The sequence below is a fragment of the Miscanthus floridulus genome, chromosome 19 (genome assembly GCF_019320115.1).
Source record: "Miscanthus floridulus cultivar M001 chromosome 19, ASM1932011v1, whole genome shotgun sequence".
Classification (NCBI taxonomy): Eukaryota; Viridiplantae; Streptophyta; class Magnoliopsida; order Poales; family Poaceae; genus Miscanthus; species Miscanthus floridulus.
This window is the reverse complement of record NC_089598.1, coordinates 11,136,905-11,163,771: the sequence shown is the minus strand read 5'-3', so window position 1 is coordinate 11,163,771 and position 26,867 is coordinate 11,136,905. Positions and strand designations below refer to the sequence as shown.

The 26,867-nt window shown below is 42.1% G+C and overlaps 1 protein-coding gene across 1 annotated transcript; it reads right to left on the bottom strand.

Annotated features, from left to right (window-relative positions):
- Positions 1 to 449: 449 nt before the first annotated feature.
- Positions 450 to 3,662, bottom strand: LOC136528958 (protein cornichon homolog 1). The gene is made up of 5 exons (XM_066521965.1): positions 3,456 to 3,662; positions 2,745 to 2,926; positions 1,012 to 1,134; positions 825 to 912; positions 450 to 723 (listed from the first exon to the last, which is right to left on the bottom strand). The coding sequence occupies exons 1-4, from the start codon at positions 3,519 to 3,521 to the stop codon at positions 876 to 878; spliced, it is 408 nt and encodes a 135-aa protein (XP_066378062.1). The 5' UTR covers positions 3,522 to 3,662; the 3' UTR covers positions 450 to 723; positions 825 to 875.
- Between the last annotated feature and the right edge of the window lie 23,205 nt (positions 3,663 to 26,867).

Sequence of the window (26,867 nt, the reverse complement as noted above, 5' to 3'; positions counted from 1 at the left end):
GTCGTAAATGATCGTAAATTTTCAGCCAGAACAATATTTTTCTCACACCAAACCAGCCAGCAGTAATAATCCACGATCGTATATGATCGTTTCAGCACCAGCCGAATAGGCTGCCTGTCTCCGCCAGAAAATATAGAAACGGTCCGCCCGTTTCCATCCGTTTTGCCGCGTGGATCAGGTGTCTGAGTTGCCGCGGTTGCAATGGTTGTAAGAAATGCTACGGCCTACGGCCAAGCAAACAGCAGTTCCTGGTCCAACACAACTGTTCACAGAGCACCGGTGGTGACCTGCATCAGTACCAGCAAGATGCACTGGAAACTGCAAGAGCCGGCAATTTAACCAGCAAATGCACTGCTAATGATGATTAGGGGTAACATCAGATACGAGGGAACTCCAACAAAAGGAAAAAAAAAAGATGAACCATCAAATATGGTGGCAGCTTAGCAGGGTTTAGGCAAATTAAAAGAGCACAAACTTATGCACAAATCTGTGGAACTATTTCTTTGCCCTGTGAGAGCAGATGCGCAGTCCCAATTCAACAATTTGCGGGAGTGGCTCAGTGATACAGTGCACGCTACAACAGTTGGAGCTTTTGCTAAACTGAACAATAACCAGCCCGGTGCATCAATCTTACTCTGTGTGTGCGTGTGGTGGTGGTGGTGGGGGGGGGGGGGGAGGGGGGCATATTGCTTCTTTTTGTTCCCTCACACTGAACCAGATAGCCTACATTCAACCATAGATTTCATCAAAAGTTAGTTAACAATATGAAAGTGATAAGGCTAAGATATGTTCAGCTTGCCATGACGACTCTCGTGTGGTGTTACCTAACTAAAGATTGCAAGATCAGAGTGAGCTACCATCCGGATTTTGTCAGCCTACTCGTCCTCCTCCGACAATACACTCCAGATCATCCTGGAGACAAACAACCAAGTGGCAATTATTAGTTTCTCGTTTGGTAGATGCAGACTTGCAGTGACTATCAAATAATCGAGGTATCCATAGCGAACTTACCAGAACAAGGACAGGAAGAGGAGAACTATGAGACTAACTATCTTAAAAAGGCGGCGCTTCTTCTCACGGCCAAGTTGATTAAATATCTCTGTCACATCTACCAGATGTTGCCGCCGCTGGTACCTACAAAAGCCATAAAACATATAAACTTATCCATGGCCAGTGCTGAAAGGAAACTAGAGTTGCTTGTTTCCAACTTTCCAAGTAGTTTAATTTTAATAACTAATTGATGGTTACTGTCTGAACAAGAAAAGGTTCTGAAAAGTGAAACTGGACAGCTTAGTGGCCATAAATAGCAAATTATCGAGGAGGAGAAACTACAGTAACGATAGCAAAGTTAATAACCACTGACATGGTACTCTCTGTTTGTTGCAGTTGTTATTTCCTTTTTATGTGGTTGAGGAGAATGAAAAAGGAACTTTCTAAGCTTGACAAGTCTAGCAAGGTAAGGTATAACCCAAAGCAGCCAGAAGAAGAAAGGTATCCAGCCAGCTCCCGGTTATAGTATCAACTGATAAGGTTGAGCTTTAACCACCAGCTATAGAAACCTAATGGTACCAATTTTGAAAAACGGTCAGGTCATATCTGCCACTCTTCGTTCTTCCTTCAACATTGAAAAAAACAGAAAGACTAGGAATGTTTTGACCAACATTTCAATGACATAATTAGAAGCTGTGTAACTCCTCTAAAGTTCCATGTCCTGTGATAGGTACTTCTTGCTTATATTCACTAACATCAACATGTGTACAGCTGTGCCATACTGATCACTAACTAAGTTTGGTATTAAGAATATGGTGATTTGGTTCAATAAAATTAGAAATTAGCTGCATCAGTACTTATGTAACCACCAAGGTCACACAACACATATGAGCAGAGACAGCAAAAGATAAGGGTACAGATTGTGGCCTTATGTTGGCTGCAAAAGAGATATTCTTTTCTTCTCAGATGAACTACTCTATTTTAAGTTAGAATACAAGTTATGCTTCCTGAATAGTTTACAGAACAAGATGGTTTTGCAGATACTTTTGTTTCACCCAATTGTGTGATATTTATAGGTTGTTCGTTTAATGTGTTTTAGAACCTTGTCTGCTTGACTAAAAAAAGGTAGACATAGACTGTCTATTCGATCACTCACCAAGCACACCCAGCGTAAATTTAACGAGAACAGCACAACAACACAAAGCACCTAAACAGAAGTGAATAATTAATTAATTAACTATGTAAAACTGTGTCCCTACTCCCTACACACGTCCAATGCTGATGAGATGTTAAGTTTGTAGCAATTCGAGCCAGCTTGTGAGCATATATGAGTAGCATTTGTGTTAGAAAAATATAAGAAAAAGATCTGCTATATATTATACCCCATTAATCATGTAACCATATTCAGTATGTCGTGTGTAAAGTACCAAACAAAGAGTTAAAAGCAGGAGACACAAGGCCCTTAACATATGATTATTTCAATCCAACAATTTGTGACCCAAAAGCTCAAAAACAGTTAAACTCAGTTCCGAGTACATATTTCCTCCTTTTCTTTTGATTCTTAGTACGAGTAGCCAGCACAGTACACTTTCCAACTTTCAATTGCATGTTTACTCTATCCATATTAGATCAATAATTTAGCAACAATGCAGAATCAACAAGCTGCCAATCCCATGACATCAAATTAGTTAAGAGCCTACAGGATCATATTCCTAGTTGCTTTAAAAGGTAGTTACAAGACAAGCGACACTTACAGCGTATAATTGTAGTACACCAATGGGAGAGAAAGTAAGAACATCGCCCAATGGCCAGATAAGAGGAACAGTACGCTGAGAAGCGCTTGTAACACAAATTCCGGCATCACGACTTTATTTATTCGAGAGGATGAATCAAATGGGTTGATATAGTCAAACTCTAGATCTGCCAAGCACATCAGCTGCAAAGAGAAACGGAAGAACTAGATTATCAGTAACAGTTTAAGGCCAAGTATGCTTATATCAGTTAAAATATGAGGAAAAAGCATCCAAATTCCTCCAAAAGGTAGCAACTGCGAGGCTAGAAAGACAAGTAAATTTGATCCTGGTGTGAATTCTTAGCAAAGGTCACAAATTTACAATGTATAAAAGGCACAAAACAAAACAAAATGCATCGGGCATCAAACACTACACATCCACCACCAACTAGTTGAAACATTCACTAGAACGCAGCATCGCAACCAAATCCTGAGTCCTTCTCCACCAGCCAGACAAATAGACACCTCCAGGCCTAAAATTTCTCGGATTAACTACTCGCTCTAGACCCCAGACCACTGAGGATTGGACCGAGAAACAACGTGTGAATCCGGAACCCAATCCTTGAAACACAGCACGAGCCGCATCAAATTTGGCGGGGAATCGGCCACAGTAAGATCCTACCGAGCCCAGCGCGGCTAGGGATTATTTCGGAGCACGGGGACCGGCGCTGACCTGGTAGATGACGAGCACAATGAGCGCGACGACGAGGAAGAACGCGGTGAGCCACACGAACACCATCTCCGTCTTGGCCCCTCCGGGCGGCCCGGTTGCCCCGCTCTCGCTTTCGTTAGGGGGCGGAGGGAGGCGCCGCGGGAACCCTAGCCGAGCACCGTGGCGCCGCTGCGGCCGCCGGCGAGGTGGTCGTCGGGGGGCGGTGAGCTGGAAGGCGTGGTTGGGAGGCGAGCGGGTGGGGTCAGTCAGATCAGATGCGTAGGAGTAGTTTGTTGCGAGGGGCTCCTTCCAATTCCAGTGACCGCACATGCCCCGTGAAGCGTGAACTGTAAAGTCGTTAACTGATACGATTCATCTCTTTTTAAAGAATTTTCTGATGTGAATTTTATATAAAGTATTAAACTGGTATACAGGGATGCCCCCCATCAACGAGGGAATCTGATGCCAAGAGGATAGGCACCGATTCGACTGTAAATAAATTACAAATGCAATGGACTCAAAGTCATAACAGACGAATGAAGGAGCAACCATTTGTGTTTTATTAGGTAATATTACATTTTTTGTCTTGACAAATTTGATAGGAAAATGTAAAGCGATATAAAGAACTTTCTTCTTTGAATACTCAGTGAGTGAAGGAGTTGCGTTAAATATACAAAGTATCATGTGATGGCCATTTTCAAGAACAGTGTTAAACATTTTGGTTGGGATTTAGATGAGGTGGCATTGATATCACAAGTGACCAACGATATTGTAGATATCTACTCCCTCCAGTCCCATAAAAAATTATAATTATAGGACTAGATGCGTAAACTAATGTAGCTGCCAAATTACAAAAATACCCTTATCCTCAGTCTCTACTTAGTCATCCACGTATTGATATGGCTCCCTCGTACAGTTATGCTGGAAACTAGCCTGTGCTAGTGTGACGTAGCCTTTTGAAAGAAGGTGTGCTACTGTGACAGAGCCTTTTAGAAGAAGGTGGGCACTACGTCCTTGCAGGGCTTGCAGCTGATTTTTTTCTTCAAGTTATGCAACTTTGTTTTTTTACAGGAGAAAAAACAATGGTGGGACACATCTTACGGTCTTATTACAAGTGAGTCCCATAACTTGACACCTAGCATGTATTCTGGATGTGTAATTTCTTTGGGACATAATTTAAACTGTAGAGTTGCGGTTTTGGGATGGAGGGAGTAGTGTCTTAGGTTTTGCGTAACACTAGACTCTAGTAGCCCTAGCCTATACCTCCAGTATCTAAGGCCTCGTTTAGATCCAGCGTGTAAAGTTTTGGGATGTCATATCAGATATTATATGAGGGTGTCGCATGGGGTGTTCGGATACTAATAAAAAAATAAATTATAGAATCTGTCAGTAAACCGCGAGACGAATTTATTAAGACTAATTAAACCATCATTAGCACATGTGTTACTGTAGCACTTTATTGTCAAATTATGGACTAATTAGGCTTAAAAGATTCGTCTCGTAAATTAGTCGTAAACTGTGTAAGTTAGCAGTTTCAGTCAAAATTCATCCAGCCGAACGGGGTCATAACCTCCAGTATCTAAATCATCAGTTGATAGACTTGGAGGGTCTCGGGACTAAGGATACCTTGCAGGCAAACAGCTTCACACCTAGGTGCATTGTGCAAATGTAGAACCTAGTCATACATTCCCCAGGTAAAGCAAAAGTTAGTTTTTAGCTTTAGGTACAGACGATGGAACCTTATTAAAATGAGTAAGTTGTCTTTGCTATGGGAGACTTGTAGCTACAATTTTTCTCTATCTTTGTTGGCTGTAACTACGATGTTGTTATTCTCTGTTGGGCATGCCCTTAATGGTGGTTTGTGGAGATGGCAGGCGAGGTACGTCATAGAAGTTTCTTTCTCTTCTCGTCACATTTCTTGGCGATTTTCTTTTGTTTTGTGGGTGCATGTGTGGGGAGGGTTCAACGCTTGAGGTTTCTATACCCAAAAATTAAGGACATTTCTTCTATTGGCGGTTGATTTTCTGAAAAAAAAATGAGTGTGTAAAATCAAATTACTACTACATTAATATGGCTTGGATTGTAAAGAGAGATGTATCTGTAGTCCTTTTGATCTCAATGTCTGTAGTCCTGGTTAGGTAGTACTTATCAATGCCAACATCTGGAATTATAAAGAGAGATGTATCTGCAATCCTTTCGATGATGAAACTTCTGGCTCTTCTAGGATTACAGATACATGATGTGCAGATGCAGGCTCAGCAACATCAACCATAAGGTGCTCAGACCTGAAGGCAGGGGTGGATCTAGTAAAGGGACATCAGACACTATTTTTTGCAAAAAGTTAGAAGTTGGTAGGCATCGAATAGCCAAATAGCTTGAGGTTAGAGTTTGAGAACTCAATTTAAAAAAAAAGGATTTGAGAACTCAGTTTCGCACAGTAGACACTGGAAGAGAGTGTGGTGTGGGAATACTTGGTGGGCCCTCTTCGCTAATGAAGAGATCGGTGAAGGCCTTGGCACCTAGCATAGGGTGGTGGCGGCGGTAGCCCACCCGGTCGTTGCAGACAGAGAGAGAGAGAGAGAGAGAGAGAGAGCAAGGGAGAGAGTGCACACACGGTGTGAAGATGACAGATGCAGCAGTGGTTGTTGCCACCCAACTAGTTCCTGATATGTGAAGAGGGAGGATCGGTCTGGATTGAGTCATTGTCAGTGGTGTGAGCCAGGCAGCGACAACGTCAGCAGTGGGAAACAGACGAGAGGAGAGCAAGGAGGGAGACAGAAACGAGGGAGGTGGCAAGTAGTTGGGCTTGAGATGGATTTTTTTATTTGCTACTCTTTTGTTCCAAATTGGACTAGAGAGTAATGCACAATAAAAATAGTTAAAGCCTACTAATATAGATACACTTATAAAGACTACATGAACTAAATTGGGCTTGAGAGTAATGCATAATGAAAACAATTAAAGTCCACTGATGTAGGTACACCTATAAAGACTAAATGAGCCATGTATATTGTTATTGGTATTTATCCTCATAACAAGCTAAAAGCTCGGCTTTGCTCATTTGCTACCTCGATTCAGCTCATAATTGGTGAGAAAGGAAAAAATACATAATCAACAATGGAGCATGGTCAAACTAACAACATGATTTTAGAGAAGAATAGAAGGAGCAAGCTAATATGAATCAATATATGCACGTGCACATCTGGATCCATATACAAACTTACATCAAGTGATGAAGTATTGTATATTGAAGTATAAGTGGATTACCCACCTCTTTCTAATGGTTTAAGCTTTTGGGTTCATCTAATTGGTGCATGGAACCTAACATGGTATCAAAGCCAGAGGTCTTGAGTTTGAGTCCCGACAGAGACGTCATTTAAGTCCTCCACTCCTTTTATTTCCATGTTTGAGTGGGAGTGTTGAAGTATAAGTGGATTGTCCATCTCTTCCCATTGGCTTAAGCTTTTGAGTTAATCTGATTGGTGCATGAAACCTAACATGTACATATTGCTCATGGAGGACTTGGTTAGGACTGAGAGTCGGGATAGTGCTAGATTTCAATATTTGGTGGTAGATTGGATCTCAACTGACAATGAATCAATGTACACACACTTGAAAGGTCCTAATATGGCTAGAGGGGGTGAATAGCCTATTTAAAAATCTACAAACCAACTAGAATAATTTGGTTAGTATGACAAACGACAAAATACAAACTTGCTCTAGCTCTACAAGAGTTACAAGCCACCTATCCAACAATTCTAGTTACTATGATCGCTAGGCACACAAGAGGCTATGTTGCTACTCACTAAGAGCTCTCAAACTTGCTATACTAAAGAGCTCCACTAGATGAACTTAAGCTACAAAGCACGCTTTCAAATCTAGCTACACTAAAGAGCTTGCTACAACTAGTTTGCGAAAATATAAAGGAGTGAGCAAGGTGATTATACCGCCACATCGAGGGATGAACCAATCACAATATGATGACAACCAATCACTGGGAGAAATCCAATCACACAAGAGACACAAGATTTTTCTCTCAAGGTTCACGTGCTTGCCGGCACGCTAGTCCTCATTGTGTCGACCAACACTTGGTGGTTTGGTGTAAGAGGTATTGTACGTACCTCATCCACATAATTGGACATCGCAAGAACCTACCCACAAGTGAGGTAACTCAATAACACGAGTAATCCACTAGAGTTACCTTTTGGCTCTCCATCAGGGAAGGTATAAGACCCCTCACAATTACCGAAGTCGGCCACGAACAATCACCAACACATGCCAAAGCTCCTCCGCTGCTCTAAGCCATCCAGGTGGCGGCAACCACCAAGAGAAACAAGAAATCCACACCACAACGATCCACAAGTGCCACTAGATGTAATCACTCAAGCAAATGCACTTGGAATTACTCCCAATCTCACTATGATGATGAATCAATGATGGAGATCAGTGGGAGGTATTTGCTTAGGCTCATAAGGATGTCAAGTATGTTAAAGTGTCAAAAAAGTAAGCCAAGAGCCGGCCAAGACACTTAAATAGGGAGCCTAAACAAATAGAGTCGTTGGCCCCCCTGCTCCATGTTTTCTCGGCCTGACCAAACATGCAGGTGGATCATGACCGGACGCACGCACAAGCATTCGGTCATCCGTAGCCATCCACATGTCATCTTCCTTCAAACCTTAGCAACAGATCTTCAACGGTCAAGTCACAGCGCTTCACGAGTTAAGGGATGATCGGACTCGCTGCAAGAATGACCTAACGCCGCACCACCAGAGTTCGGTCAACTCCAAAGACGATCCAGAGCGAGTAATTAGCGACCAGACGTGTTCGGTCACACAAGACCTAATGCGCCCATGCGTCCGATCAGTACACTCCTTCCCACGCGTAGACCAGGCTAACATCATCGTACGTCACACACCACCTAACCCAAACACCAGCTCTCAACATGTGACCGGACGTGCCGGTCAAGCCTGGCCAGTGTCCGATCGAAACTCAGCACACTCGGCCAACTATGCGCCAAGTTTTAAAATTGACTGGACTCGGCTGGCCAGCACACACCACAATCTCTTTGCCCTTGCTTCTAACATGCTAACCACAAAGTATAGAACTTTGTGTGCACATGTGTTATCATTTTTCAAAGCATTTTACCAGGGTCAAAGTTAGCACACTAGATCCCTAAATGCATATGCAAAAGTCATGTCACCTAATGGTACTCGATAAACCGTTTAGTCAAAGATTTCCCTTATTTATAGTACAGCTATCAATCATAAATCACTTACACCCTCTATGGTGTCTTGAGTGCAAAAAACCTATCTTATACCTTTGCCTTGATCACCTTAGTTTTATTTTTCTCTTTCTTCTTTTCCAAGTTGAGCACTTGATCATCCCCTTCTCTTGAGTGCCACCTTGCTTCATACTTGGATTGCATTAACCTAGCTCATATCATAGCTCATGACAAAGGTTAGTGCATAGATTTCATCAATTATCCAAAACCAAACTAGGGCTTTCAACACTACCATTAGCTAGGCTTGTGGTGGATTTTCGAGTAGTGGCATGTTGTTGCAAGGCGAGTAGCCATTGTGGGAGCATGAAGGAATAAGACGAGGAGGGCAATGGACCTACATGCCATGGGCAATGAATAGGGATGTAGGGAGGCAGCACCGGTTGGAGAGGGGGGAGAGAGGGAGAGAGGGAGGTGGAGGTGATGGTGTTGAGAAAGGAAGTAAGGAAAAGAGAGGTTGAGCCTATTATATGTGAGCTTTTGTTAATGCATGGGCCCAAATTACCTAAAAACCATCAAAATCAGGTTGAGAGGCCAAAATTGAATGGTATGAATAATTGAGTGTAAAATTTACCAGGTTTTATTGTAACACCCTAAAATTTGCCTCTTTTGAAAATAGGTTTAAAATGATTTATTTCTAAATTTTGTGCTCATGAAATATAGGAAAATAAAATTTTTCATTAAATTAAAATTCATCATAAGGTTAAGCAACATGTTTGAGCATACATGCCCTTGCATTTGGTTTATTTGGTTGAGTGGTTGAAAATTTAAAATGATTTGAATTGCGTTTGGAAAGAAATTAAAAAATGGTTGTGAAGGAAAAGAAAAGAAAGAAAAAGAGAATTTGAAAATAAAAGTATTTTTTTAAGTTGTAAAAATTATTTTTGGAACTTACCCAAAATTGTTCATTTTTATTTGAACTGAAAAATGTATTTTAAACCCTATTCCAATTTGACTTGATTCATATTTGAATTTGGTTTGAAAATGGAAAAGGAAAAGAAGAAAATCCTCTCTCTTCTCTTTTGGCCCAGCTGCCTCTTCCCGGCCCAGTTGTTTTTTTCCTGCATGGCCTCTCCCTCTCTTTTTGAGCGACCAGCCGGCCTGCTCCTTCACTCCATCAGCCGAGCTGGCCCACTCTGCCCTGTTCTCTCTAGCGCTGGCTCATTGCCCTCGGCCCATCTTCCGTGCCCGCTCCGCACGGCCAGCAACGCGCACCTTGGCCCAAGTCTGCGCCGCACCCGTGTCCCTTTCCTCTGCCCCGTTGATGCGCTAGGCCTAGCCGTTAGGCACTCCTCCCTCCTCCATGTCGTGCCCAAGTCGGACACCGTCACCACCGTCCGTGTCCGCTTTCCGCTACATCGTGGTGCCATGCCGACCAAGTCCTCGCCCTCATAAATACCGCCCGAGCCGCCTCCCTATCCAACCCCAGCTCTAGCTCCACAACTTCCGCCTTGCCTAAGAGCCCACAACCGCCTAACCTAGTGTCACCGCAAGCTTGGAGTGTCGCCGTTGTTCGTCGAGCGCCGTACCATCCTCCGTTGGTTCACGCCCGCTTATCTTGGGTTCGGTGAGATCCCCATATCCTCCGCTCTCTCCCTGTGTCTTAGGTGAGTTCAACCATGCGCTGTAGGCCGAACACCAAGAACTCCGGTGAGCCAACAATGGCGCCACCGTGCTATCTTTTCTGGCCAGCTGTCGTCTTCTCCCCCCCGGCATGATCTGTTTTGGCTCATTGGATCGGGATATAACGACCGATATTTAATGATACCGGTTCGGATGGCCAATTATGCAAATAGATCCCTCGTGTTTTTAATTATAGAACCCGCCATCCCTAGCATCTTTCTAGTTTCTATTTTCTTCGTTTGAAAGTGTATTTTGGTTCGGTTAGTTTGAAAATATGTTTTCAGTTATTTATATATTTGCCACTGATTTTGTTTTAGCCATAAAATCTCTGTTTTAACTCCGATTTGACCCGTTCAAATTGCGTTAGGTTCGTAATTTCATAATTTACATGCTTATACTACTGTAAGATATGTTTTCAACTTTTAAAATTTGAGGTTAGATTTAATCTATTATTTTATTAAAGGAAATCTTGTTTAAATCATATCTTCTGCGTTTTAGATCCGAATTGACCCATTCAAGTTGTGTTAGATTCATAGCGACAAGATCTACGCGTTAGTAATAGTGTTTATCATGTCACTAATATGGGAATTTTGTGGTTTGAATCATATCTTAAATAACAATTATGCAACTAGATTTTATAAATAAAATATTCTTTGTTTCACTTTAGTTTTATTATTCAAATCTAAACTTGACTTAAATTATAATCTCTATAAAATATCTTATATATGTTTTTATATAATTAAAACACATGAAGCTAATAGTTTTATATTTTCTCCTATGAGCAAATCTTTCGGTAGATATATCTTTTTCACTGTAGCTCCGATTAGAGTGCTTTTCGCATCTGTGTGTTCGTAGCGAGTCGTAGATTCGTTTTATAAACTTTTCATCTTGATTTTATGTTTGGTGTACTGTTCTAATTTAGATCTATTGTTTGCTTCATGTATGATTGTACGAATATTTGTGTGGTGCTTTATGATTATGTCCAGTCGGTGAGATATATGTGGCGATCAAAAAGGAGAAGAAGAAGACGAACGTTGAAGATTAAAGCTTACCGAAAGATCAGTGTTTAAGGCAAGTATAGCATGGGATCTTCCTTGTTGTTCTATACACCTTTAATCATTTAATTCATGCTGCATGTGTCTACCTTGACCGCCACTAAGGATATCCTAGTCTTTTGTACTTGTACCTTGATACATTTGGGTTATTGTATTGGGTAGTATGATGCTAGTGCTCCACTACAATTATGATCTTGTAACTTGACTAATGGAATATGCAATGAACATTAAAAGATGCCTTTTAGCAATATAGAACAAGGGGGCTAGAGTAATGGGCTATTTTTATGGTGCTCTAGATTCCTCTTCCTAAGGACTTATCTGTAAGTGATCATTCGGGACTTATAGTACAACTATGAGGGCTATATAGCTCTGGCTTTAACTCAGTATGAGAACCTTTTCTAGCTTGTTAGTGGTTACCTTTATGGCATAAGAGGGGTGTGTTTTGGGTTGGATATAGTGCGGCCTCTGTCCATCAATGTATAGGATGCGCGTCATTGTGCCTGTCGGAAGGGGAGCTCTACATTTGCAGGCCACAGAAACCTAGCGGCCCTAACTTGTTAGACGAACCTTTAAAAGGCTTCATAGTGAACCCTGCCGACCTTCCTTGGTAGTGGGTCAAGAGGCTGATCACCTCGGGCGAAAGGGTAAATTATGACTCATAATGAAAGTGTACAACCTCTATAGAGTGTAAAACTAGTATATCAGTCGTGCTCATAGTCACAAGCGGCCTTGGAACATTTACAGAATAGATGATCACTAATGGTTAATGATGATGAACACAGATGATACTGATGATGATGATGCTCACTAATGATTCTTGTTTATTCTATACATTATTCATGTTTACCTGATCATGTGTTTATGGGCTTATGATAACTTTATTGCCACCCTATTGCTAAAATCATGACTCAATAAAAGCTGATCACAGTTAAACCAATGTCAACCTTTTGAGACTCATGAACCCCATGTTATATTTGTTGAGTACGACATGTACTTACGCTTGCTTTACTTTTAAATCTTTGGATGAAAATCCCGGATGGGTACTAGATTGCTAGAGTTTGGAGGAATTAGACTTGTGATCAACCAGTCAGTTGTTCCTATAGATTGGAGTCTTCGCCTGAAGATCAGAGTTGTCTTTCCGTTGTCTATACTCTAAGGTTATAATCTTTATACTAATACGCTATGTATTTAAGCATTATCTTTTGATATTACCCTTATTTATAGCTATATGTGAGATTTGACTTCTAGAACTTACATATGGTGTGTATCTAGTTTTGTTCTTAAAACTGGGTGCTACATTTATAGTCTAGGCAAAAAATAGAAAAACAAACAAGAGTTAAGGAGAAACAAATGGGCTTGGTCTAAATAATAATAATGTGTAATTGAGGAACTAGGGATGTTACCCGTCTCACAAGCCACTACATGTCCCTTATCAAACATTTTTTTCTATATATAGAATATTTTTATTTACCCTTCATTGTGGAACATTTATCTTGGTTGGGCATAACTAATTGTTCTAAAAGAAGAAAAAATATTCTACAAAGAGAAAAGAATATCCTCATAGAAGAAAAAAATGTCCAAGGGTGTGACAGGGTTGCGTAAGTGGTAGAAAAACATGAGATGTGGTTGTCATGCTTTAGGATGAAATGGAATATTCTATATTTAGATATTTTGTACTCTCTCCGTCCCAAAAAGAATGTAATCCTAGGTTTCAAATCTTGTCTAAAAAATAATGTAAATGTAGACTTAGAATTAACTTTTCCAATAGGACCCACCTATTAAAAATACTACTACATGTCTAAAAACTATCATATTCTATTCATCTATGAGAAGAACATTCCGGAATGTAACCATTGTTTTTTAGTTTCTAGAATGATAGAGTAGGGGTAAATGCATAATTTGGCACTACACTAATCTTACCTCAAAAAGTGAGATTTACATTTTTTTTGGGACTGAGGGAGTGTGATGGTAAATATCTAGGAAATGAATAAGAATGAGAAAGATTCTATAAATATAGAATGTTATGAGGGTTGCTAAATAGTAACACCATAAAGCCTATAAATACCTATAGGTTCAAATGTCCATTCCATACTTACCAAGCTGTGATAAGTTAGGACCATAAGATAGAGAAGTAGTTCACCATGTTCCTGTGCTAAGCGGCACCAGGTTCATCATTGCATACGCGTGCCCCTCACATGACCATCCACACCTTCTTCTGCACTCATCTATCACGTGACCAAACCCGATAAAACTTGTCTAACCCAACAAAAGTCCAATTTATTAGAACATTGTGCATATTTGTAAGGGAAAAATTAGCCAACCTGAAAAGTCATGAGGTTCTGATGTAAACTAGGCCCGATCTTCCAAAAGGTATGATAGCGTCGATTGGCGGAGACTCGACGTTCATGACCTAGGCTTCGAACCAAGACTAATTCAGATCCTCACAACCATTACACCACTGTTTCGTTGGTTATCAACCACACGAACGCGATTGACCTCGCTGAGAAGGCTTTCCCGCAAGCGAATCGAGAACACAAGCAAGAACGGGATGAACGCAATCTGAAATTACAAATAAATATGAGGCTTATAATAATGAGAAGGAGTTCAATTCTTTATTCGAAAGGACTAATCGCCATAGGTGAACAAGATCAAGAACTAGGGACCTGGTTCACAGCAAGCAGCCTTGGCGACACAGTTGCAGCAAAACGATGTCTGTTTTATGAGAAAATCAAGAATTAAACAAAACCCAAACCCTAAGGAGAGCAACGGCTGCTATTTATAGAGTTTTGGGTGTCACCCCCTGGACACGCCCCCTAATGGGCCAAAACACGATACACGGTATAACAGACCAAAAGACGGTGTCGCAGCACCCAGGTAGATTCTGAATGCTGACTTATTTCAACTATTTCCGTTGATTCCAAAGGTCTTTTGATGTGAAACCACTTGGATTGGCTTCCTTATCAAATTAGCTTTCCAGCCATATATGGATCGTTGAAAACAGAGTCCGGATGCGTCCTCGGTGACCAGTTTAAGGAAGACTAGTTCTGGAACCCGAGATGGGCTCCAACTTCAGTTAGACTGGGCTTCCACCATGAAAAAGATGAATTGAACGTCCACATTAGACCTCCTCCTCTCCTTGGCTTGTATGCGATGAAGTAGTGATGTCCTTATTATCCTCCCTTTCTTGAATTGAAGTCGTCCTCGACTGAAGTAGATCGTCTCCTCCATTGGATGATAGCAACGATGGTTCTAGAAGAAGACGTTCATCTTGGTGCCCCATCCTTCGCAAAGGCGACTGCCATGGTGGCTTCCTTGTTGGGAATTCATCCTCCTTCTCCTGCAAAAGATTAGTACCAACAAGAGGCATAGCACTAGGAGTAGGACCAAGTGGACATATAGACGATGTATAAGTTAGAGCATAACATGGTTCATCATGAATAGGAAGAACAGATTTTAGAGCAAATAAAACTTCTTTCATATTACTTGAAGGTTCATTTAATGGTTTGCTAGAGTCGTTATCAAGGCCTTTCTTTTTCTTTTCAGCAAGTTCCTTTTCATATTGCATAATTTCAGCAGGTGTTAAAGGAAGTAAAGCAATGGTCTTTCGTTTAAACATAAAAGTATATCTATTTTTCCTACCATGATGTACAATATTATTATCATATTGCCAAGGACGGCCTAACAAAAGTGAACAAGCTTGTATAGGCACGACATCAAAATCAGTATAATCATGGTATGACCCGATAGAAAAATGCACACGAGCAGATTGTGTTACCTTTGCCTTACCACTATTGTTGAACCACTAAACATGGTATGAATGTGGAAGAACACGTGTAGATATACCAAGAGTCTTGACAAGCTCAGAACTTACCAAGTTATTGCTGCTCCCTCCATTAATTATGGCACGAACACGGAAATTATTGACAATGAGGAACATTTGAAACAAATTATGGCGTTGTAGCTTGTCTACTGGCTCAACTTGTGTACTCAAAACACGCTGAACAAGGATTGATTTGTAGTCTGTAGTGCATGCCTCACTATCAATTACCTCATCAGGATTTTCAGCACTATTTGCAAATTTATCTGCATAAAGATCAGTTGCAAGTGCAAATTCATTCTCTTCATCACTAGCACTAGCATACCCACCATCATCAGTAGCAATATATGCGCGTTTGCTGGGGCATTTTTTAGCAATATGTCCCATGCCCTTGTAGCGGTGGCACATAACTTTAGAAGAGCTGCTAGAGGAAGGTGTAGCAGATCCACTAGAAGAAGGTGTGATAGAAGAACTCTTCTTTACAGGCGCTGGTGGTGTCTGCACATTAGAAAATTTACTCACCTCAGTTGGATGTGAAGGAATGGATGGAGTCACAGATGGAGTCGTGGATCGCCTAGGTTGTCGTCATTGTACTTCCCTTTCAGCTTTAATAGTATAATGATATAATTAGGAAAATCTAATCCATTCTTTATAGTCAAGAACATCTTGTATTTCACGATGCAAACCTCTAAAAAATCTAGAACACTTATCCATTTTATCCTCTTATATGTTACTACGTGCTAGACCAATTAAAAGCTCCTGATAATATTCCTCAACAGTTTTACTATCTTGATTTAAACGTTGCAGCTTTAATCATAGATCATGCTGATAGTATGGAGGAACAAATCTTGATTTCATGCGTTGTTTAAGTACAGTCTAGGTTTGAGGTATTTGAGCATTAGCATTAGCATTATTGCAAATATCATTCCACCAAAAAAGTGCAAAACTAGTAAACTCACTAGTAGCAAGTCTAACTCTATATTCTTTAGGTACTTGATGGGAGCTAAATTTTTTATCTCCAACCATCTCCCAATCTAAATATGTTTCAGAATCAGCAGAACCAGAAAAAGGAGGTATCTTAAACTTAGTTTTAGAGAAAGGATCATTATTACCTTGGTTGTTACCTCCCATACCACGTCGGTTAAAGTTCAACCGATTATGGTTACGTGCATCCTCAGCACGTCGTTGAGCTTCGGCTTCAGCCTCCACGTCACCATCGTCCTCCTCAGAGAGATCATCATCATCATCTTCTTCAGGACATGGTTCAGGATGTCATTGTTTAACATCTTCAATCCTCTTAGCCAAATTGGTGATTTGTTGAAGGATCTCATTGAACTTGTCATCAAGAATGGCACGAAGCTCATTCTTAGAAACACAGTCATTGAAATCTGTAGGTGCGTCCTCGTTCCCTTGGTCGCTACCTCAGGTTTTTCCTGACATGGTTAGTAGAAAAGAAAAGACAACACAAATAGTATTATTCATACCAACTACTTAGGTTGTGGATGAAGTGACAGTGACGCCTAAGAGAGGGGTGAATTAGGCAACTTAAAATTCTAACTCTAAACTATGGCCTCTTTTTCGTACCCTAGCAAAACCTATGCAATAGATAAACTATCTAGATGTGTAACTATGGTTTTGCTAGTGTATTGCTATCTCTATCGTAAACGTAGTAAAGTAATCAATGTAAATGCGAAAGCTAAAGAGCAAGGTAGAGATATGCAAACTCTCATCGACGACTCCGGTATTTTTACCGAGGTATCGAGAAGCGCGCAAACTTCCCCCTAGTCCTCGTTGGAGCCCCTCGCAAGGAATCCCTCGCAAAGGCTAAGCTCCTAGTCGGGTAACTCTATGGATAGCATCGAGCCTTCCCCACGCGCAAGTGGGTCTCCGATGTGCCTCTCGGCAAGCCTCTCCCGGATGCTTTCCACCGTCTTCACTATTAAGCTTCTGGCCGAAGCACCGCAGGCCTTGTTCCCTTCGGTACACGGTAGCGGCCACACCACAAACGCGGTTGGTGTGATCTTGCAAGACTTCAAGCCCCTCCGATGTACAACACTTGTGCTCGCAAGCACGGGGTGGCAAGAGGTATGCAAACCTCACTAAACACTAAGCATACACCTAGAGCAAGTGCATAAGTGGTGGTCTAATCCCCTAAGCACTTCGCAAAGCACTTATGCTAATCACCTAATAAAATACTAAGCACTATGCATGTGGAGATCACTAAAATGGTATACCAACACCCTTGGTATATTTCCTCAGCTCCACACATGTTAAATGGCCGGTTGGGGGTTGTATTTATAAGCCTCACTGAGAAAGTAGTCGTTGGGGTCGAATTCCTGCGAAACTACTACTGACCAGACGCTGAATCGTCCTGACCGGACGCGTCCGGTCGTCCCGACCATTGAGCCAGCAATATACTGATCGGACGCTGGCCAGCGTCCGGTCACCTGCCACTAGACGCATCCGGTCGCAGATTTGCCGCTCTAGAACCTTACTATAATTGATCGGACGCTGTTGTCCTACGTCCGGTCGGTTGCCACCAGCGTCCGGTCTAGTGTTTGGTCGCCTGTCTACCGAGCCACTCGCCCAGCGTCCGGTCGCAGCATCCGGTTGCTTGTCCAGCGTCCGGTCCTGCATCCGGTCACCATAGTGAGTTCATTTCTTCATGATCTTACATACGGCTTGGTTCCAATCTTCATGCTTAGACTTTGCTTGATCTCTTGGGTCTTCTCTTGTGCTCCTAAGGTCTTGCTTGAGGTGTTGATCATCAGATCATCACATCACCTTCGTCCAAGTTACGTCTTGCACCCTATTGAGCTACAAAACAAACACTTGCAAATTCATTAGTCCAATTTGGTTGTGTTGGTCATCAAACAACAAAATCCAAAGTAAATGGGCCAAGGGTCCATTTTCCTTACAATCTCCCCCTTTTTGGTGATTGATGCCAACAAGACCAAAGCAAGCAAATAATAAGAATTTGGAAGTTAAAAACTACCTACTTGCTAGGATGCAATGCAAAGGGTAAGGTTACATGATACTAATTGACAGATACCAATTAAAACTTTACTTAAAAGCTTGTCTTCTCCTTGCAAATGTCCCCATGTGATATTGTGGATTAAAGCCTAGCTTTCTAAAAAAAATTCTCCCATTACTTAGACTAATCCATAAATCACTTTCCTCCCTTTCTCGGACCATTACCACTTATAGACATCAACTTGATGCTTGCCTTTAGTCCTTTAAATTCTCCCCCTTTAGCATCAAACACCAAAAAGGAAGACATTAGTAGCACAAGGGAGGGTCAAAATTCGTGATCCTTTGTGAATAGAGTGAGATGGATCACAAAATTTTACTCTCACATTATATAGACTAAGCTCCCCCTAAATATATGCATGCATATAGTAGAAAGCAAAGCATATGCATAATTAGCAATTTATTTGTCGGATACCGTGAGAAGGGGTACCCTAAGCAAGATCCAAAAAACGACTGCTTAGACTTCGTAAAGATCGAAACCAGCCAAACGCTGCTGGCCTCGGCCGATCCTCTGACTCGCCCGAGGCCCCATCGCCGCGGGCCTCGGCCGATTCTCCGATTCGCCCGAGGCCCCATCGCCGCGGGCCTCGGCCGATTCTCCGCCAAAGGCCTCGGCCGGGCCACCGACCCTCTGTCTCGCGCAAGGCGGGCTCGGCAGCACTCTGCTACCTCCTCCTTCTCCCGTCCCTCCGGCAAAACGTCGTGTCACGTCAACTCAGCCAACTGCTGCCCCTGACAACAGCCGCACGCCCGGCACAGTACAGCAGAATGGCCGATGGGACAGGAGGCAGGACTGGGCAGGGGTTACCCGCCACTGTACTAACCACCATGACGCCCATGCCTCACTATGCTGCCAACTCCTGCACCGAGGACAATGCAGCGTGGGGAGCCACATCTGGGCTACTGTAGCCTCGGAATCAGTACCCAAGGCCAATAACTCCCCCCAAGGCCTCGACAGTTTGCTTCACGGGCTCGGCAGCCTGAGGGTCCATGACCACCGAGCTCCCCACGATGGCTCGGCCTCGGCATCTGCAGAGCCGCTGCCCCCTACGACGTCATTACACGGCAACCCGCACGTCGCCCGCCATGTCCTGCATCAAGCCGTACTGGAGCCCCACGACGCACAAGACCGAGTACGACCAGCATGTCACTTCCGCACGTCCCATCGAGGCACTCAACCACTCCGACAAATCACACGACGGCGCAGTGCAGCGACGTGGCAGACCAGACGTCCGTCACGTCAGCACCCTGCCATCCACGACGGGACTGTGCAAGGGTTACCGACTACTGTGCTGCCTAAACTCCTGCACCAAGGACGGACACGACGTGGGGAGTCAGAACCGGGTTCCTGTGACCTCGGGACCAGCGAACCGACCGCTCCGCCCCGCTCGAGACCCCCGATGAGCCTCGGACGAACTAACCGAGTTCCGCCTCGCCCGAGACTCCCGGTAGGGCCTTGGGCGAACTGGCCATGCTCCGCCTCGCCCGAGGCTGGGCTCGTCCCGCAATCTCGTCACCTCCGCCTCAAAAGTCACTCTGGCAGGCTATCGCATCCAATTAATGCACCCAGCTGCCCTCACTACGTAAGCCACGATCGGCAGTATGCCGCGACAGGACAACGGTCAAAATCGCCTTTTTACCATCCCTTACTGACGATACAGGGCACCGTATCCTGTAGACACATGTTCGGCACTGTTCCGCCTAAATCAACTATCGACGATGGCCGCCCAGACCTCACATTGCCACCCGCTAAAGGCCTCGGCACAGCAGGCCTCAGCACAGCGGGTCTCGGCCTCAGCGCGATAGGTCTCGACACAGCCTACTACAGCAGCCACCAGGCCTCGGCACTTCACCAAGTCAACAAAAGTACAAGAGCGCAGCATGTCGTCAGCCTTGAAGACCATACCGACTAGACATCGATGGGAACTCCCACGACGCCATACTGCTTCTGGGAGCGGAATACGTCAGCAAATAGTAGCCTTCTCATGTACCTCTCGCTTCCTCCTTGTAACTATAAAAGGAGGTAGCCAGGGCCATTTCCGGGGGGGCGGAAAGACAAACACACCGATAGAACCACGCACTTCCACGCTGCTTGGGAGCAACGTCCCAAGCAGTTCGCACCACCCTCGCCGAGACCTGGGGCTAGCTCCCTCTCTCACTCAGCTTGTAACCCCCTACTACGAGCACTCCGGTGCAAGGAATACAAGATCAATCTCTCAGACTAGACGTAGGGCCTCGATTGCCCGAACCAGTATAAACCTTGTGTCTCTTTGCATCACCATCCGAGATTAGGGACACGCAGTACAAATTCACTCGTTGGTTGAGGGCCCCCCGGTTCCAAAACACCGACATTATTATACAAGAGAGTTTAATCTATATAATACATGGAGAAAGCATATAAATATGAAATGAAAACAACATGATGATGTCAATTGAAGAATGATGCTTAACTCTGGGGACTCCAAATTCGTTACAATGAGACTACTACACATGTGATATGTTTGAAAAAAAATGATACCATTTGAAAAAGTGTTAGTCTCAAAGCATCCAATCTTGTAGATTAACCTCCCCCTAAATTTGTGCACACAAGTATTGAATACTTGTAAAATTTGTGCACATTGATTTAGGTATCAAAATACCACTTGAAAGATAATATTTGGGAGAGATTATCTACAATTTGGTCTTTGGCACATATTAGATAAATAATTGTAAAACAAGCTATGTGTCGTGCTCCTAAACAGTTTTAAACCATGTAGGTTTGCTCCAAGGGTTGATAATGAAACCGAGCAAGCCTACCATATGATATACCTATTAAATGCATGACAAAAGGTTTAAGCATGTAAATGCAAACATAGGCATGAAAGATAACTAGATGCTTTAAGAGTATATCAATTGAAAAATAAACAATTGAAATGAAAACTAATTGAAAGTAATGACATCTAGTTACCTAACATGGAAAGGGGAATTTGGGTCCATAGTATCTACTAACCTACTTGGCAATTACTTTGTCTATTATGATGCACCCCATGAAATGCACCCATACTTTGCCAACTCTCCAAATTCCCCATTGTCCGATGGACTTCTTACTTCCCTTTTAGGATCCAAACCTTCTTGGTGCTCTTCATGTTTGAAATGATTTCCTTTGGCACCCAAAAGCATTTGACCCCATTATTGGTTTGCTTGTTCACCTTGATGGCCACCACCTTGTCATTTTTCTTCTTCTTCAAGAGATAAGGTGTGGAGGCCTTCTTGTCCACCTTGTTGGTGTAGGTGTTGGAGAGCTTGCTTGTTTGCTTTTTCTCCTTCTTCTTTGCTCCTCCCCCATTCTTCACCTTGCACTCATAGAACTTGTGACCTTCCTTGTGGCATACATAACAAACCACGGTTTGTCCTTCATCAAGCTTCTTCACTCCCTTGATGGTGTTATCTTGATGAAGTTGGGTTTGCTTTGCCTTGCCTTTTACTTGAGTCAAGTCCTTGGTGAGGCGAGCTACTTCTTGCTTAAGTTGCTCATTCTCCTTTGCAACCTCTTGTGTGCATGTATCTATAATAACTTTCTCAACACAAACTTGGTTGTACAAATGTGAGTCTAAACATAAATCATTACAAGAAGTAGAGGCATCCTTTTTAGATAAGTTAAAGATAGAACTTTTCCTTTTAGATACCTTGATGGGGTTGCGCTAACGACTTCAAAATTAGCAACTTTATTAGTTAGCTCATCACAATGTTTACACATGGTTTCCATTTTAGCAAGCAAACTATTATATGCTTCTTGTGAGCTAGCTAACTTTTCTTTTAATTTTTCATTTTTCTTTAAGAGTTGCTCATCATTGATTGTGCATGCATTTGTTGTTGCACTAGTCTCAAGTTTCTCAATTTGAGTAGATAGTTCAACATTGAGATTAGTAAAGTTCTCATATTGTTCAAGCAAGGTTTTGTATGCTTTTTGTGAACTATCTAGCTTTTCTTTTAAACTTTTGAGCTTCTTTTATTGACTAGTGCAAGCTTTAGCATAATTAAGATTTTTTTGCACAAGTTCATGATAAGAAGGCATATCATCATCACTATCACTCTCATTAGAGGAAGAGCTTTCATTACCTCATGCCATAAGGCACACACGAGAAGAGCTTGATGATGAGTGCTTGCAGCCTCGCCTCTTGTGATGGGGTTCTTCTTCACTTGAAAAATCATCCCATGATTTTATTGATGTGAGGGCTTGGTTCTTGCATGCCTTATTCTTTGTCTTGGGTGTGGGCTTGTTTGGAAAAACTTCTACAAAGTGCCCCAACTCGCTACATCCATAGCATCCTCTCTTTCTTTGCTTGTTTCTTTGATTAGTGAAAACGAGGTCTTGAATTTGGATGGGCGCACCCTTGACATTGAGCCTTACGATCATTTTCTCCACCTTTTTGATAAGTTTGATTGATTCTTCATTAAGGTTGGAGCTGGAGCAGAAAGATTGATCATCATCACTTGATTCTTGTTTATCATCATCATCATCCTCATCTTCTTCTTCACTTGAGGAGCTTGAGCTTGACTCAACTTTCTTGCCCTTCATCTTTTTCTTCTCGCTACAAGCGAGAGCTTTGCCTTTACTTGATGAAGATGCTTCTCCTTGACCCATCTTACATGACATTTTAAATGCCACTAGCTTGCCAATGACAATGCCCAGGGTCATAGTGCTCAAGTTCTCCATGTTGTGAAGGATGGTGATGATGCTTGCATATTTCTTTTGTGGTAGAACGGAGATGATCTTCCTCATAATGTTCGCATCATCTAGCTTTAATAATCCTATTGAATGGAGCTCATTGATGATTAGATTCAATCGAGAATACATATCACGAATAAGCTCATCATCATTCATAGCAAAGGAATCATAATTTTGCTTAGCTAGACAATATTTTTGCTCACGGACATTACTTGTGCCATCATGGAGCTCTTGGAGTTTTAACCAAATTTCATGTGCCATATTTAAGGTGAACACTTGGTTAAACACATCCATGCTAAAAGATTCAAACAAGCAGTTCTTAGCTCTAGCATTAAAATGCATTTTTTTGTCACTCTTTGTGGGCTTTTTGGGATTCTTAATGGGTTTTATCCCATCACGAGTTACTCTCCATACACCTAAATCAACCGCCTCAAGGTGGCAAGCCATTCTAGCTTTATAGCAAAGAAAGTTAGTGCCATCAAATTGTGGAGGCCTAGCGGTATCCATCCCAACCACTCTACAATAGCATCGGCTCAATGGCGGTTTAAGCCAAAGGTCCAAATATGAGCCAACCGGCTCTGATACTAATTGAAGTGACCATAGCGCCTAAGAGGGGGTGAATTAGGCAACTTAAAATTCTAACTCTAAACTATGGCATCTTTTTCTTACCCTAGCAAAACCTATGCAATAGATAAACTATCTAGATGTGCAACTATAATTTTGCTAGTGTATTGCTATCTCTACCGTAAACGTAGTAAAGTAATCAATGTAAATACGGAAGCTAAAGAGCAAGATAGAGATATGCAAACTCCCGTCGATGACTCTGGTATTTTTACCGAGGTATCGAGAAGCACGCAAGCTTCCCCCTAGTCCTCGTTAGAGCCCCTACAAGGAATCCCTTGCAAAGGTCAAGCTCCTAGTCGGGTAACTCCGTGGATAGCATCGGACCTTCCCCATATGTAAGTGGGTCTCCGATGTGCCTCTCGGCAAGCCTCTCCCGGATGCTTCCCACCGTCTTCACTATCAAGCTTCCTGCCGAAGCGCCACGGGCCTTGTTCCCTTCGGTACACGGTGGCGACCACACTACAAACGCGGTTGGTGTGATCTCGCAAGACTTCAAGCCCCTTCGATGTACAACACTTGTGCTCACAAGCATGGGGTGGCAAGAGGTATGCAAACCTCACTAAACACTAGGCATACACCTAGAGCAAGCGCATAAGCGGTGGTCTAATCAACCTAAGCACTTCGCAAAGCACTTATGCTAATCACCTAATAAAACACTAAGCACTATGCATGTGGAGATCACTAAAATGGTGTACCAACACCCTTGATATGTTTCCTCAGCTCCACATACGTCAAATGGCCGGTTGGCTGGCAATATACTGATCAGACGCTGGCCAGTGTCCGGTTGCCTGCCACCAGACACGTCCGATCGTAGATTTACCGCTCTAGAACCTTACTATAATCGATCAAATGCTGCTGTCATGCGTCCGATCGATTGCCGCCAGCGTCTGGTCCAGTGTTCGATCGCCTGTCTGCTGAGCCACTCGCCCAGCGTTTGGTCGCAGCGTTCGGTTGCTTGTCCAGCGTTCGATCCTGCATCTGGTCACCACAGTGAGCTCATTTCTTCGCGATCTTGCATACGGCTTGGTTCCAATCTTTATGCTTGGACTTTGCTTGATCTCTTGGGTCTTCTCTTATGCTCCTAAGGTCGTGCTTGAGGTGTTGATCATCGGATCATCACATCACCTTCGTCCAAGTTACGTCTTGCACCCTATTGAGCTACAAAACAAACACTTACAAATTCATTAGTCCAATTTAGTTGTGTTGGTCATCAAACACCAAAATCCAAAGTAAATGGGCCAAGGATCCATTTTCCTTACAGTGGACAAGGAAAAATAAGGCACTCAACTCTTAAGCGTCTTACCATGGTCTTACAAGTATTTTTACCAAAGCAACAGACGGTGCAATTGATCGGTGACTGTGATACCGTTGTAGCTTGAGTGTAACAGTTGCAAGGCGAACCTATACTTGGTTAGAAAAAAGTGAAGCTTGGACAGGCACAATATAGTAGTAAGGAATAGCAAAATTCGCAACTGAATAGCAAAGCTGAATAAGTATCCCAAGTACTTGTCTTAGTTGTCGGCCTACTCATGTTTCAAGTACCAGATGTATCAAGTGATGTGAACAGCAAGAATATGATTTGGGACAAGGTAGAAATCAACACACGTAAACACAGCTCAAATGGTGCTCTCTATGTGCTCCTCTAGATATTATTCCTCTTTTGCCCCTCTTTTTTCTACATTTTTGGGTTGTCGTTGTTTTTTTGAGAAATTTTGACTTTTTATTTTTATTTTTTTGATATTTTTTCTTTACTTAGGAGCACAAAAGAAGTAACCATAGAAAAATATGAGCTTAAACAAGTGAAAGACGTGGCCTGTGGAATTTTCAGAAGATGTGCTCGAAATCGACAAAAACCTTATGACCACGAAAAGAGGATCTTGTGACCACTTTTTGACCAAAATAAAAATCTCCAACCCCGACAAAGCGGGGATGGATGGATCTGAATTTTTTTTATCAATTTTGATATATGAAACGTCAAAATCTAAGTTCGTATATGAAAACTAGACCAATTTAAGGAAGACTGGTCCTGGAACCCGAGATGGGCTCCAACTTCAGTTGGACTGGGCTTCCACCATGAAAAAGATGAATTAGATGCCCACGCTGGACCTCCTCCTCTCCTTGGCTTGTATGCAACGAAGTAGTGATGTCCTCATCAGGTTCCATATACGGATTTCTCCGTCTTCTCACCGAGTGATGATTAAAAGGGTCAGGATAAAAGCAAATAGTTAAAACATTGCTTTCATGGCTTAGTATCTGAATACAACTCTTTGTTTGATAGTTCTAGACCTAATGCACATATTTGAACTATATTAAATTTTGTTGTTACAACAATGAAAATTATGTAGCAGGGTTAGTGTGATGTAAACCCTCCTTGTATCTAATCCCCATATGAGTGGGGTTAATGTATGGAGATTGTTTTTTCTCTATGTAATACAAAGAAGGGCAGCTCCTGCGTTTTTGAAAAAAAAAAACTACAAAAAAATATATACTAAAACAAAAAAAAAATAAACCTTAGTAGTACTGCCATCAGATCCTGTGATCATATATTGCTTGTTAAAACTTAACACTCCGTGAAGAAATCAAACGAATTAACTGATTTTGCATGTGCATCAAGAGTAAAAGTTGGAGTTTGAGACTCCACACATGGATAAATATAGGGGTATTTACCTGTATGCCATTATAAAAGTTCGAAATGAGCTATGTACCATTGAAATTTTGAAAAGTTTCTCAGTACCCTTACCCAAAGTTTCTTTTACCTACGTGCCACTTTCATTAGTTTTCTGGGTAACAGCAGTTAACGTCCAGTGGAAAAGACGATTTTGCCCTCAGTTATAGAATGCATCAAAATTTTCATTCTTTCCTCAGGTGCCACTGTAACTTCCTGTGATTCAAAAAACTTCACTTTTTTCTCTGTACCATTATGAAAAAAATCATGGTAACAGCTTGTACGTGTGCATGTGAAAAACTTTAATAATTATAATAAATTCGATATGCATCCAAAATATTCGATAATTGTGACAACCACAATAAGTATTTTAACTAAACACATTCAGACATAAACGAGGTCCAAATTTATCATGAATGTGTTTAGTTAAAATACTTATTGTGGTTGTCGCAATTATCGAATATTTTGGATGCATTTCGAATTTATTATAATTATTAAAGTTTTTCACATGCACACGTACAAGCTGTTACCATGATTTTTTTTTCATAATGGTACAGAGAAAAAAGTGAAGTTTTTTGAATCACAGGAAGTTACAGTGGTACCTGAGGAAAGAATGAAAATTTTGATGCATTC